Raw genomic sequence first — 15,242 nt, 5'->3', positions numbered from 1 at the left:
ACTACAATAGTGCCCTCCTATATCGAGGTTCAAATGTTAGAAGTGGTGAGATTGAGAAGAAGAAGCAACAATGGAGCAGATAAGGGAGGCCTTACTGAGATATAGTATGATCAATCTCAATATACTCTGGAAAAGATCTTAGCAGAGTCTATATCTCAAAATGTTTTTAAGAAAGAGCAAAGAAAAATATTGCCATATCAAAGGCAAACATGAAATCTTTGAGAAATGCATATAGAGCTTGGATAATACAAGACCTCAGTAGAGGAAATAAAAGAAGAGCTTGAGGAAACCAAATCTTCAATAGAGGACGTGAAGACTAAAATTCAAGAACAAGAAAGCTTGAATGAAGATCCAAAATAACAAAATTGAAGATTTGAAGGCCTTGTATGTGTCTTTAAAGTAGTTATGTTAGGGCATTTTAAAAAAAAGAAAAGAAATACAAGGGCTTGCCCAAGAAAAGGGAGGATTATATTTGGATGAAAATTTATTAAAATAGAAGGAGATGCTATAAAGTATGTAAAGGAAGATTGAACTCACCAAGGCATGAAATAATCCTACTAGGGACATTAGAACAAGGTATCGACCTCGAGCAACACCAAGTGGCCAGGGAGGAAGTAGAATTTGGGATATATTTAGAGGAGAAGTTGGGTCCAAAAGTTTTGAAGTAGCAAGAGAAAAGAGTAAGAGGGGAAAACAAGGAAGAGAGACCCAAGGATGAAGATGTTTTTGATGCAGGATCAAAAGACATGATTGGATATGGATTTCTCAAAGAATTTTGTCGGTATAAAGTGACATGGATAAACTACCCATAGATGAAGAAGTATTAAGAAAAGATGAGGATAAGGATGATAAAAATGATGAGAAGGATAAAGAGAGAAAATGATGAGAAGGATAAAGAGAGAAAATGTGATGATAGTGGTGATGATAATGATGATGGCACAAAAGGATGGAGGAAACAAAGAAGTCTCAAGGAAATGAAGAGGTTGAGATCTGACAACAAGCCAAAGAAATGAAGAGGTTGAGATCTGACAAGCCAAAGAAATGATGGAGGCATAATTGAACCTGGTACTAATGGATGGCATGGAACTCACAAGGGAATGCCTCAAAGAAACATAGCCAAAGCTTAAAGAGCACTTACACCATTTGTCGATATGCAATCAATCTGGTAGAGTGGCAGGATCATGGATATAAGCTTCAACAAGGGTGGGAGATCATGAGTAGAATTGACCAAAGTAGAGGACAAGTTGATGAAGTCATGGATACCCAATGAGTATAACCAATGATGGATTGATCCACATGAAATACTAATAGGAGAAACTTATAAAGTTTATTCTACACTCTATTGGAATCTTTACATATTTTGCAAAGCATTTGTACTTGTTCAACCATATTAATGTAATGGAATCTTTAAATATTTTGCAAAGCATTTTTACTTGTTCAACAATATTAATACAATGGAATCTTTACATATTTTGTAGAGGATTTGTACTTGTTCAAATGCTCTACATTTGTACTTATTAATACAATGGAATCTTTACATATTTTGCAGAGCATTTGTACTTGTTCACCCATATTAATATAATGGATATAATTATATCATATTATGTGTATTGTGTCAGTGAGGTATGTCGTAAGTGAGTAGAATAGTTATCCACTTAGATGAGTTATTCTAGGAGTGGTACCCTAAAGCTATATGGGTATCCTATGTTGCTAACCACCACCATTAGTGAGTAGGAAGGTGGACCATTAACCACCATCAATTAGTAAGGGCCCATCTGCTAGTTATATCAAAAGCTATATGGTAATCCTAGACCTCAGTATTCAAAAGATGTATTAGTAAGGGCCCATCTGCTAGTTATTACAAGCTATATGGTAATCCTAGACCTCAGTATCATATGTTGCTAAAACCACCATTAGTAAGTAGGAAGGTGGACCACTAACTATTCATTAGTAGGGCCCATTCGCTAGTTACCCAGGCCGAGTTATGCAACCCGAAATTGTGATCCAAAAGTAACATTAGTGTTGACAATTAGTGAAGGAATACTGAGATGCATTCATAATGGATGGTGGAAAATGGGCAGTGGGGAAAAAATCAAGGGCCAATGTCCATGATATGTTTAAGGGTTCCTTCTTCTTTACTCTCGCTTTACTCATTTTAAGGGTCCCTTCTTGTTCACTCTCACTTAATAACATTAGGGTGGGAGCCCATGCACATGAATTAGGGGAATGATTATGGTTAACTTTCTGAGTTTGGTTATCAATGGATTTACTTTATGAATCTTTTTATCTTGATTATCTTTGAGTGATTAGGGTTTACTTTGGGAATTTGAAGGCATGTTTGATCTTTGGGAATGAAGGTTATACATAGAGACACAAGAAAAAGGGCTCTCCATTATAGAGAGTGTGTGCACAGAGATCCATGACTCACATCCATCTAAGCCAAGTTGAGGTTGAGATGTAGGAATAATGCAGAGATCAAACCAATGAGGAGAGTGGATGTAGAACCTATGATCCGTGATCCACATCTATCTAACCCAAATTGAGGTTGAGATGTAGGGATTAGGAGATGGCATATAGTGAGGGTTATGGATCCTCAAAAGGGTGGTTATAATTTGGGTTTTAAGTGGTTAATGGTTCAATCAAACATAGTTCTCCTAAATTAATGATTGAAGGGATCCTCAAAATGTGTATGGTTGTCTAATGGTTTGCTATTCAAAGATTGATTTGTATGTGGTGATTGTAAAATTGGGAAAGACAGAAGTTGTCACAAAGACATGGACACATGTTGAGTTGTTGGGTGGCTAGATGTCATTTTGTGGTGATGTAGGGAGTGCAATCTAGAGTTATATAATGGTGTATGTACTTGGAAGGTCGTTTATAAGTAAGACAGTGTTAAGCGATGAAGATTATGCTTATGATTTTAGATTACCTTGCCATTGATTAGCAACATGATCATGTGATTAGAGCTTGTTATCTTGATAAGTCCATTTAATCAACTAATAAAACCTCTTTTCCATGATAATGAATGATCATGTGATTTGAGTTTGTTATCTTGATATGTTCATTTAATCAACAAATAACATCTCAATAATGAATTTGTGCATTTTGCTTTGATCCACCCTAGCTTATTAGGATTTTAAGTGGGACTCACATGCCACAAAGACATTATTGGGTCACAATATGAATTTCAAAGTTGTAGTGGCCTAAAGAGTTTTAGAGTAAATGAATCTTTTGGAGAGGGGGGATTGGAGACAAATAAGTAAGCTTTGTGGCATTAACTCATTAAAGTAATGGAAGTATACATCGTGAATGATTTTTGGAGTATACAAGAGAAAAAGCATTATGCATGATGTCTTTGGTTTGAAGTTAATTCCTTGAAAATGAACTCTAGAATCATGTAATATTAAGCTAGCTAGGGGACGGTGGATTTGCCTTTATATGAATATACTTGAAGAAAAGATGAAAGGCATGGTTTGTGCGGAGATTGAGAGATATACGTTGATCAATAAATAAGTGAGTCCATCATTAACTAGTAATCATACAAAAATAGTGATACAAGTTTGTAGGTTGGTTGACCAAGTCTAGATGATTGGTGGCATGCTAATTAAGGGTGTACAAGATGTGGCATAATATGACCATGCTACTTTCATATGTTGATTAGTTGATAAGCAAGTCCATCATTGTGAATGGGAGCCTTGATAAAAAAAAATAGAACAGGTCATACAAGCCTTGATAAAAAAATAGAACTGGTCATACAAGTCTATAGGTTGGTTGACCAAGTCTAGATGATTGGTCACATCCTAATTAAGAGTGCAAAAGGTGTTCCCTAATGTGACCATGCTACTTGCTTCAAAAATGAGCCTTCCTAACTAGGGGACTAGAGAACATCATATGATGTTTCAACTTGATGCCCAAACTATTAGAGCAAGTTGCCACACCCTCATAACATACTTTTCTATGTACTTGATGTTGGAACAGAACGTGGGCATAAGTAGCACTGATTCGCACAACACAACGCGGCCTGCAAAACCACAAAAAAGGCAGTCAGGTGCTAACCGAGTGTGTGAGAGAGATTTTATTTTAATAAACTTTGCATTGAGAGTCACCTGGCTGTCTCAGATCTGCATGTGCACACAATGCCATGCATTGGAGATAGAAAAGAGCTTTGCATGGAGGGAGGGCGACGAACACGTCGACGTGGGAGGGCCCACTCAACGTTCACAACGCCTACAACATAGCTTGGAGGGAGGCGGCGCCAATGAACGTCTGCAAGGCATGTCCAAAACGCATGGAGGGAGGGCAGCATGAATGAGGGAGGTGGCACGAATGAACCCGCATGGGGGGTCAGGGATGGCTAGGTCCATGTGGAAGGTGAGGCCCAGTGCATAAGGCAAGGGCTATTGACACGTGTCTGGGCCTAGAATAGCTAGAGAACTTGAGAGAAGGCCTAAAAATATTGCCACGTGGCACCCAAAGTGAAGCCCAATTATATATAGATAGAAAATGTTTTTTGGGGCACAGGTAATATGGGCCGTACTTTCTACGGGTTGTTTTTCTCAATAAAAATTAAAAACCAATGATTTTAGTGTAATTTTGGACGTGCAATCTAAAAATTTGCATGTAAAAAAAGGTTCAAAATGGGTAAAACGCCGTCCGAAAATCAAATCTTGTCAAGTGGGGACATTTAAATTGAGGGTGGTAAAGATAATGGAGGGGGGGGGGGGGTTGAGCGGGCCCTTCTTTTAAGGCGAGTTGGCTTAACTACACCACCAACTCACCTACGAAACCAACCAAGGACAAAGACCAGGGGGCAGGACGGGTTGGAATTTTCCTTTGGGGCAAAAAAGGTATTGCAAAGGGCGTTTCTTTATCTAAAAGGTCCCATAATTTTTCTATATAAAAGAGTGAGCCCTTTGTAAGTTTGCACACACGCTGTCATAATTGCCCCCCTCTAGCGACCCCCCTCCCAGGCTCCAGCTACCAGTACGCTGCCGAGCTATTACTTCACTCGTTCCCATTGCAATACAATTCCGTGTGTTTGTTGTGTCTCCCAATTCTTTAGCTTCACCTAATCAGTGTCTTTGTGTGCGTAGTTTTGCTTTACCCTCGCCTCCTCTTCTGATCTTTTCGTAACTCCTTGTTTTGCACACCACAATCCACCCAGCTGTCTTTGCCAACCTTAAGTTCAAAAGCCCACATGGGGCGCGCAGACTTCTCTTCACTATAGGCTCTTTTGGTGCTCTCTCCGTCATCCTTTCTGCATCTAGCTCATTTGCTGAATCTGCTGCCTCGTACTTCCGAAGAGCTTAGACGTAAACCTCTTCTCCTTGTAAGTGTTCGCTGAACTTTTCCCAAAGCGAAAGAAAGACCACATTCACTAAACCCTTCTTGCAGAGTAAGCTACACTTGCAATCCCGAGACAAGAGCTGTTTTTTTTGTCCAACGCAAGGAGCTCACTGAGAGGGTACAACGCAAGGGGCTCTTTGGGTGGGCTGAGCTCGGCAAAGGTGACCATGAAGCCATTCCAATATGTGGAGGAATGCTCGTCGGAAGGCAGAGAGAAGCATACTGTGGTGGCTGATCTGGATGGCACGTTGACCAGGGGTAGGAGCTCATTCCCCTACTTCATGCTGATGGCGTTGGAAGGGGGGAGTCTACTAAGGGCAGTTATTCTTATGCTGTTTGCCCCCTTCATCTGGGTCCTCTACCACTTTGTATCGGAAGATGCAGGCATAAGGGTGCTGATATTCATCTCATTTGCTGGCCTCAAGGTGAAAGACATTGAATCAGTGGCACGTGCGGTTTTACCCAAGTTCTACGCCGAAGACATCCACCCAGAGTCTTGGAGGGTGTTCTCGTCATGCTTTAATCGCTGCGTGGTTACTGCTAACCCGCGGATTATGGTGGAGTTCTTCTCCAAAAACCACCTTGGAGCTGATAAAGTGTTGGGGACCGAGATCCATGTTACCAAGGCGGGTAGAGCCACTGGCTTTCTTCTCTCCCCCGGTGTTCTAGTGGGCTCTCGCAAGCGCAATGCCGTCAAAGTTGAGTTCGGGGACGAGCAACCGGATGTTGGCATCGGAGACCGAGTCACTGATCAACCTTTCCTTCTCCTTTGCAAGGTAAAATATCTCTTATTCAATTCATCGTTAAGGTACTATCCCTTTGCATGACTTACCCTAGCCAGCTTTGAGTTAACACTTGACAGACTCGTTGGTTATTCTGGATTCATCTGCCCAACCCCGTTGTTTTCGGCTTGCTTAGTTCTTCACTTACTGTTTAGGCTGAATTCTAACTAGCTGGCTTAGCTTCGTCTGCGTCTTGCAACGTGGAGTGGGTTGGAAGTTACTTGCGCATTAATTACAGCGAGTTATGTCGATTCAGGTGGGTCGTTGAGGTGTTATGGATTAAGGTCAAATGAGGGTTGCACTCTGTAGGATGTAAGATGATGGGTGGCTGATGAGGCTTTTACACGCTAGTACACATTGTCGCATTTATTAGCTTTGTGTCTCATGGGATCTTTTTTCTCCATTGTCACCTACCTCCATTTTTAATGTGCTTCCTGCTGGCGAGTTTTTAATGTTATGGTACTGGACTACCGCTCGGTGTCAAAAATAAACTTTTTTTTTTCTAACCAGCGAAAAAAAAAGATCTCATGTAATTTGTTATTAATAGTTTACGACGTAATTCATTAATTAATTACTTATTGTGTTTGCCTGTTTTCTTTTTGAAATCGTAGGAAGCGTATATGGTCCCGGCTCATAGGAGCGTGGAGGCGGTCCCAATGCACAAGCTTTTTAAGCCAGTGGTGTTCCACGACGGAAGATTAGTGCAGCGCCCAACGCCTCCAATAGCCTTAATTACCTTGATTTGGTTCCCAATTGGCTTGATAATCTCAGTAATCCGCGTGTTAATATGCGTGAACACCCCACTCCAGTATGTCCCCTTGATGTACAAGCTGATGGGAATAAAGCTAACAGTGAAGGGCAACATACCAGCCTCAACAGAGGAGAAGGGGCAAGGGGTGTTATTTGTTTGTTGCCACAGGACATGCTTGGATCCAGTGTTCTTATCAGTGGCGCTGGGGAGGCAGGTATCTGCGGTAACCTACAGCGTGAGCAGGTTAACAGAGATAATATCTCCAATACCAACGGTGAGATTGACAAGAAACAGAGAAAAGGATGCAGCCAATATAAAGAGGTTGCTGGAAAACGGCAATCTGGTGATCTGCCCAGAGGGGACTACGTGCAGGGAGCCAGTGCTGCTAAGGTTCAGCGCATTATTTGCAGAGCTCACTGACAAGATTGTGCCAGTGGCAGTGTTACCTAAGGTGGGGATGTTCCATGGCAACACAGTGAGGGGCTTCAAAGCCTTCGATCCCTTCTTCTTCCTCATGAACCCTTGCCCCCAGTACGAAGTCACCTTCTTAGACCAGCTCCCACGTGAATTCACCCATGCAGGTGGCAAATCAGCTTTTGAAGTCGCTAATTGCATCCAGAAAATGCTTGCTGCCACCTTGGGATTCGAATGCACCACCTTCACCCGCAGAGACAAGTATCTTATGCTCACTCAAGGTGATGGCTCAGTCAAGCAGTAAGACCCACCCCCCCATTATGCAGAAAGGCAAGCAGTCCTTTATATAAAAGACTTCATCATTCAATTAACCCAGCTTATAAGCTTGCAAGTTGCCACAATGGCTGGCCTCTGCCTAGCTGGCCTCTTCCTTGCGTATATTTCTCTCTTTCTACAATAAATGGTGTTGTGTCCCTATTCATTATTCCATGCTGGTAAAGTAATGATTTAAGTCACCAACCGCGGGTGGTGGTTCTTGTCTATTTCTGTTATTATTTTTTTCAATTACGACGATTGTATGTTAGGATTTTCTCCCTCAATTTTCAAGCTGCTTTGATTAGACAAATACAGGGCTCGACAAAAACTGCATTTCAGTGTATTTTTATCTGGTGAAATCTTGGGAAAACCGGTTAGAAATAAATGAAGCTCTTAAAAAACGATTTATATGTACTTGTTAGTTAAAAGCATGTCCTTATTTTGACCGCTTAAAAAATGTTTTTATTGAGCCCTGGACAAATATCTTTGCAAAATGAAATACACCAAACTTTTTGTTTCATGTAAGAGTACCTCCACTTTTAAAGTGCTCCGAGGCCGTTTTAACAATGGTTTTTTTAATGTAAATGTGTTTTCTCCATTTCGGAAATTCGGACTTAGTAGAAAAAGCTCGGTAACCGTGTGAAAATAGTGAGACATATTATTCTTTTTTTATAATAAGGTAATTTATTATATCAACCAGGTTAACCGTTAGAACCGTGAACCTGTGCAATGGCAGCCCAAGTTGTCAGGATTGATTTTTGACGGGGAATGTTAAATTATGGGCTTGATAGAGTGCCCTTCATTTAACGTTCTCTAATAAAATTGCCTTTCAAAAATTGCATGATATTACAGGCTTATATGTAATGTATTCTAGAGACTTGTCTCCTACTCCATTGAGCTAAGCACACCAGTTAAAAAGACAACTTTGTGAGGACACAACCCATCCCCCATCCTCTGGACATGAGAGGATAGAGTCATGGACATCTTTCTCTCTCTCTCTCTCTCTCTCTCTCTCTCTCTCTCTCTCTCATGTTTATACGTGCACACAAAATCTCTTTGCATATACAGACACACATACATCCATACTTAAGGAATTGGCACACATATTAACATATATACATATACACATACATCTACAATGTCTATCCATATATATTTATGTACACACACATATATGCCTAAGTATAGATATACATATATATGTTCACATACATATGTACATTATATATACGCATTTATACTTATACATCCATATATACCCATGCATAGAACCAATCAAGTATACATATATGCACATACCCATCCATTTATATTTATACATCCATATATACCCATGCATCGAACCAATCAAGTATACATATATGTATATTCATTTTCAACTTATCCTTATGTAAATGCATATATTTGCACGTGTGTACATGGTACTCACATACACTACCTATACATATGAACATCTATCTATATCTAGACATACATAAGTACAAACATAGCATACTTGTACCTATACAGACGCACACTTATTTATACACACACAACTATACCCGTACCTAGTGTCAGGACCCATCCTTAACGTGCAAGAGTATCCTTGCATGCATAAAAACAAAAGGCTCGTCATGAGGATCATTTTGGGCCTCGTGGTCTTCAACTTGCCAACCTACATATATACACACCATACTTGCCACATATATCTCTGTAGAAGCTCCTAAAACACTTACATCTTTGAATAAAGCACCAAAGTTGGCATAAAGATATACATTTGGAAATCCAACCGAAATAGTGTTGACAATCTTAGCATACCTAAGCAAGCATTAAAACAATCTTCGGATAACTGGATTATCTCTCCTTGGAAACCTAAACTCCTCGCCTCCATCTTGTTCAAAAAAGATAATAACATTTAGCTATTGCAAGATTTAATTTATACCGAGAAGAAGCAAAAAGAAAAAACCTTATAAACTCATTCAGTGGATCAACATTTGAGACGAATGGCGTTTCAATATGCTTGTAGACAGTAAAGTAGAATGTTTTGTAATGTCCAGTGCCCATGCACCGAAAATCTAACTTATTAGGCTTTCCATAGTCTACAAACATCACATATACATGAAGCTGATCCGTAATCTTTTTTGCAATTCTAGCTGGTAAATTCCAAGAAACCTGAAACTATCGTTGTAAGTGTCTCGACCATACAAACCTAGCAATAATCTAGGTTTCAAAAAATAAAGATATTTCCTGCAAGCAAAAAAAAAGTAAAAATATTTTTTATTGACATAAAACATAAAAGCTACATAAAAAGCTAGTTTTCATACCGTAATACACTTGTGCTCTCTAATAGTTCGATTATTAGAGATGCTATTGCTTGTCCTTTCCAAAACGGCAGGTCTATAATTGAACCATAAAAATTAAATAGAATATGGTAAACAATGATGACTATATTATAGCAAACGTCGAGAAGGATACCTTCAATATCTTGTCCATCACCATAAATAAATGTAAATGATCTCATTTCCACATCCATGCTAAGCAATATACTTGTGATATCAAATCAAGATTTTGAGGCTAGTCTCTCTCTCTCTCTCTCTCTCTCTCTCTCTCTCTCTCTCTCTCTAGGAAGATCGGTATTTCAAGTAAAGCAAGAAAAATAAATAAAGCCATTGTAAATGGAAGCAAGTTAGAAGCTAAACATTTGCTTATCCAAATGTTAAAAAAAACAAACATGAACTCACTGAGCTGCTATAGCCATATCAACAATTTGAACCATTCCTTGAACATAGATGGGTCACTCCATATTGTGCATATGTATGGTGGCTCTATCTCAATGTCAGCCATTTAATCCATAGAATGTAAGTAGATTTACATATTTCAATTCAAAATTACTGGCAAGAGATAAATTGAAGAAAAATTACCATCCAACTCTTATTAAACTTCATGTCTTGACATCACTGTAAAATAGTTTTCATTCTAAAGGAAACATCAATCAACTTAAAAGCATGCACACTTACAGAAAGACAACATAAGGTAGCACATGCCACATCTTTGCAAGCATTCTCCTTTCAAATGCTTGCTTGATTACAATACATGCCACATCTAGGAATGTAGTCTATGCCATTTGTAGGTTGCAATATCAATAGCTCACTCTCAACCTTTTGGCCATAGATTACATTTACATTCTTCTACATGCCATTTACAATACCTCTTTGTAGACAACATTGGTTGTGTAGACTTCTTTTGAACATTCTATGTTGCTTTCATGTTCCACAGTTTCCTTTACACACTTTCATTGCATCAAATGATCTAATACATGACATGGCAACATAATACAACTGTCCATGTGTGAATACTTGTGTGGCCAAATAAAGTCCTAAAACACTCAACGTTTGTCCTTGGAAATTATTTATTGACATACGAAAAGCTAGCCTCACAGGAAGTTGTCTCCTTCTCAAGTCAAAAGGCAATTCAAGCATAGTTGGTATGAATGTTATCCCTGGGAATAAAGACACCGTCTCCAATGTTTATACCTGTAATAATTTCTGCTTCTATCACCTTTGAGTGAAACTGCTTATATATCAATCTGGTACCATTGCAAAGTCCCTGCCGAGGGTCCAAATTGCAGAGCAGCATGATAGGAGCATTTATCTTTAGAAGCAAGCAGTGAGGCAGATATCCACCACCTAAATTCAAACTATTCAAGTACTCAATTGGATACATTATTTTGTCATTCTCAGATGAAACAATTGTGTCTGCACTAAGGTATTCTCTTTCGGGACCAGGTAATGCACTTAAGGCTAGTTCATTGATCTCATCAACCTCTAGATTTCGTGGTGCAAGAATAGCACGGTCTTTGAAGAAACATGCATAGTCCTCCACTCTTTGAACATCTTTGTACACCCATTCGACCAAACTCAAAAGGAAGTTTCCATGGATCAACATTCATGGTGGAATTACCACTCTATCTTGATTGTTTGGATCATCTAAAGAGTCATCTCCAATTTGTTAAGTCCATTTGACAAATTCTAGTTCTATACAACCAAATGCACTCTGTCTGACCCGCATGTTTTGGGTGAGCTTTAAAACAATCACATATCTCCAAATATATGACCGGCATAACATTGCATCAACAATATTCTCACGTGATCCCTTTGCCCACAACTGGTAAGATTTGCCTGAAGTCACCACCAAAGAGCATAATTTTTCCACCAAACACAATATCACTTTGCATAATGTCTTTTAATGTCATGTCCAATGCTTCATAGGCATACCGATGTATCATTGGAGTCTCATCCCAAATGATCAACCTTGCAAGCTTTAACACCTCAGCCAATGGGCTATTACCTTTAATACCACATGTGCTAGAAGCATTCAGAACCAATGGGATTTTGAAACGTGAGTGTGATGTACGACCATTTGATAGTAACAATGCAGCAATTCCGGATGATGCACATGCCAAAGAAACTTGATTCTCTCCACGTAATCGAGATAGCAGGGCATTATAAAGATATGTCTTGCCTGATCCACCTGGTCCATCAAGGAAAAAAACACCACCATTATTCAAAGCAACAGCCTAAAGGATAGTATCAAATGCTCTTAATTAATAACTATTTAGACTCCTTTCCACGGATATAGACAAATTAGCCTGTTGATCTGAATCAAACATCATCTCTTCCATCAGCAAACCATTATTGATAATAGCAATACTTGATCTATCAAGAATAAGCAACTGTTCAAAATCATGTAGTCGTTTGCCATATTGTTGTAAGAGCTCTTCCATGTGCAACAGAGCTTGGTTCTTTGCTCTAGACAAACACCATCATGAGCACACCCTCTCTGCAAGCCATGAAAAAAATCATCTGAAAGTTCTGTGCGGAATTTGCTCCAAAGCTATCTAGGGGATATAGGCTCATAAAAAACCAGTATAGTGACAAATAGTTGACATAGTTGGAATCATGTTTTTTGCAATGTAGCTTCTTGAAGACACATACACCACTCCTCATCACTGTCTAGCATTCCTCTGGCTTCACATGCAGCCTTAAAGCAGGCATACAATTGTCCACTTATAGTTCGTACATCCTCAAAAGATTTATAACCTTTACACACTGTGAGTAACATGCGTAGGTAGTATTACTCACCTGCACTTGGCCTAACATTATACAGGGGATATAGGCTCATAAAAAACCAGTATAGTGACAAATAGTTGACATAGTTGGAATCCTGTTTTTTGCAATGCAGCTTCTTGAAGACACATACACCACTCCTCATCACTCTCTAGCATTCCTCTGGCTTCACATGCAGCCTTAAAGCAGGGATACAATTGTCCACTTACAGTTCTTACATCCTCAAAAGATTTATAGCCTTTACACACTGTGAGTAACATGCATAGGTAGTATTACTCACCTACACTCGGCCTAACATTATACATAAGGCCAATCATATTTCCCCTTTTCCTTTTAGTCCATGATCGACGAGCTGAATATTCCAAACCCACTTGCAACAAGGGAAATCAATATATAGCAAGCTATTTGCATCTGCATGGAACTCATTGGCTCTGAACCAGTGAGAGTAGTTCTTTGGTTTTTGTCATAACTAATTACATCACGTAAATCATCATGGTCATTGAATATCACATTATTTTGCATTGGAAGATGAATATGTAACCTTTGTATATCAGGCTTTTCATCATGAAAATTATATTGGTATAAGTGCCAGCATGTCTCGGACGTAGACACGTACCGTGCATCCAGATATTGACTAACCTTGTCAATAACCCCATGTGTATCTTGCAACTCTATAGTAGCTCTATCATATCCTTTATATACATACTTATACAAATACTTCATAGCTATAATAGTAGAGCATACTTCTATATTAATATGCGCTTTGTATCTCATAGAGAGAAACAGATTATATGGAACAACCCATTGACTATCCACTCTATGATTTTTTACTTGGATGAAACTACCATGGTCTCGCCCCGCATGTATGGTGGATACCCATTGTCATCAACAATAGTAGTCTCAAAAAACTTCCGAGGATATCGATGTTTGCAGCTCCTGTTAACCATGCAAGGAGAGCGCATATTTAGTTCCCCACATGGTCCATGAATATTACAATGACTAATTATGTTGTGCAACTCAGGAACCATCACCTTATCTAGAAGTTCACCACATACCAGCATATCATAGTGAGCAATCTCAGTCGGTTTACATCCACTTTCCAATATCAATAATATATGTGCATGTGGCAAACCTCTTTTTTGAAATTCGATAACAGAAACAAATCCTACCAGCCTTCCAAATAATGTTTTTTTCCTCGCATCATATCCTTATGCTTCTCATAGAAGACTTGTGTCGTGAAGTCCGGCCGATCTTGGGCAGTTTGACTTGGCAGTAAAGCATTTCTTATTTCATCCTACTTAGGATTGCAAGTAAATGTAATAAAGAGGGCAAGCTTACCCATATTCCTAACAATTGCCATTGAATCCTGATACAATTGATGCATAACCCCCAGTATATGAAGATGATAGAACTATCCTGCATTCAACAATGCCTCCAGAGACTCTATTTACCCCATCGCTTGTATTAACCATATTTGCAAGCCCTTGGTATATTTCGGCATGCAATGCTTTCTGGTTATTACATATCCATACCAATCTTGATTCTTCCATGCTACTATATGCATCAACAATGAACTGTTGCAAAAGCTCGCCACCACGCAGAAGGCATGCATTTGTATCTTCCCTTATTTGTAATTTGTATGCATAATATTGCCGTTGAGTTATAGTATTTGACGTCTCATTTAAACCTTGTCTATTCCTACCATGAAGTGGAATTCCAAGATTCCAACCATCCACTCCTAGAGGAAATAGAAGAAAATATAATAGAGACATATATAAACGATGCAGTTAGATATTCTTTTTATAGAACCTATTCATGACATCATTTGAATATCTCTATGACCTACATGAAAATCATCTCCTTGACCCGGCATGATAGTAGCTACCTCAATTCTTGTAGGAACCAAGTATTGCCTTGAGGTTGGTCGAGCTTCTGTGATGACCATTCTCAAATCAACCTGCAGCATTTCTCTCATTGTAAGAAGTGCACGGACATATGGATTATGTTCATACATCATTGTTTGCAACCTTTGAAGCACGATAGGATTTAAAGAAGGCATTCCATGAAGTCTATTCTCCAATTCATGCTCCATATCATACACATATAATTGGGCAAATTGAGGAGTTGCACCTCGTGTTTCATCAGGTATTACAAAACCAACACGATGATAGGTAGAATCATTGATTTGAAAATTAAATAGGTGGAATCATTGATTCGAAAACCAACACGATGATAGGTAGAATCATTGATTTGAAAATTAAATACTCCTCCCCCCTAGTAGTGAACTAATTATCCAATTGAGCACCTAGTGAAACAAATGCCAATGCGTTGTTATAAGAGCGTATATTCTTTCTATATTCCTTGCTTGCATTATCATTACCAAGTAATAACTCAACCAATGAAGAAGGAGGATTTCCCAAAGGTAGCAAAGAGATACTCCCCTTGCACAATAGTGTTTTCCCACATATTATCCAGGCTTCCTTGATGCCTCACATTTGCAAATTAGTGCATGACAAAAATGGCACTTAT

The 15,242-nt window shown here is 39.0% G+C and overlaps 1 protein-coding gene across 1 annotated transcript; it reads left to right on the top strand.

Annotated features, from left to right (window-relative positions):
• The first annotated feature begins 4,923 nt into the window (after positions 1-4,923).
• On the top strand, positions 4,924-7,918 carry LOC147633682 (glycerol-3-phosphate acyltransferase RAM2-like). The gene is made up of 2 exons (XM_086804662.1): positions 4,924-6,122; positions 6,740-7,918. The coding sequence occupies exons 1-2, from the start codon at positions 5,514-5,516 to the stop codon at positions 7,595-7,597; spliced, it is 1,467 nt and encodes a 488-aa protein (XP_086660788.1). The 5' UTR covers positions 4,924-5,513; the 3' UTR covers positions 7,598-7,918.
• The last annotated feature ends 7,324 nt before the right edge of the window (positions 7,919-15,242 follow it).

This window comes from Cibotium barometz, chromosome 11, assembly GCF_041138505.1.
Source record: "Cibotium barometz isolate CiBa-2024 chromosome 11, ASM4113850v1, whole genome shotgun sequence".
Classification (NCBI taxonomy): domain Eukaryota; kingdom Viridiplantae; phylum Streptophyta; class Polypodiopsida; order Cyatheales; family Cibotiaceae; genus Cibotium; species Cibotium barometz.
Note: the sequence above shows the minus strand (reverse complement) of the source record. Positions and strands in the feature narration are given on the sequence as shown.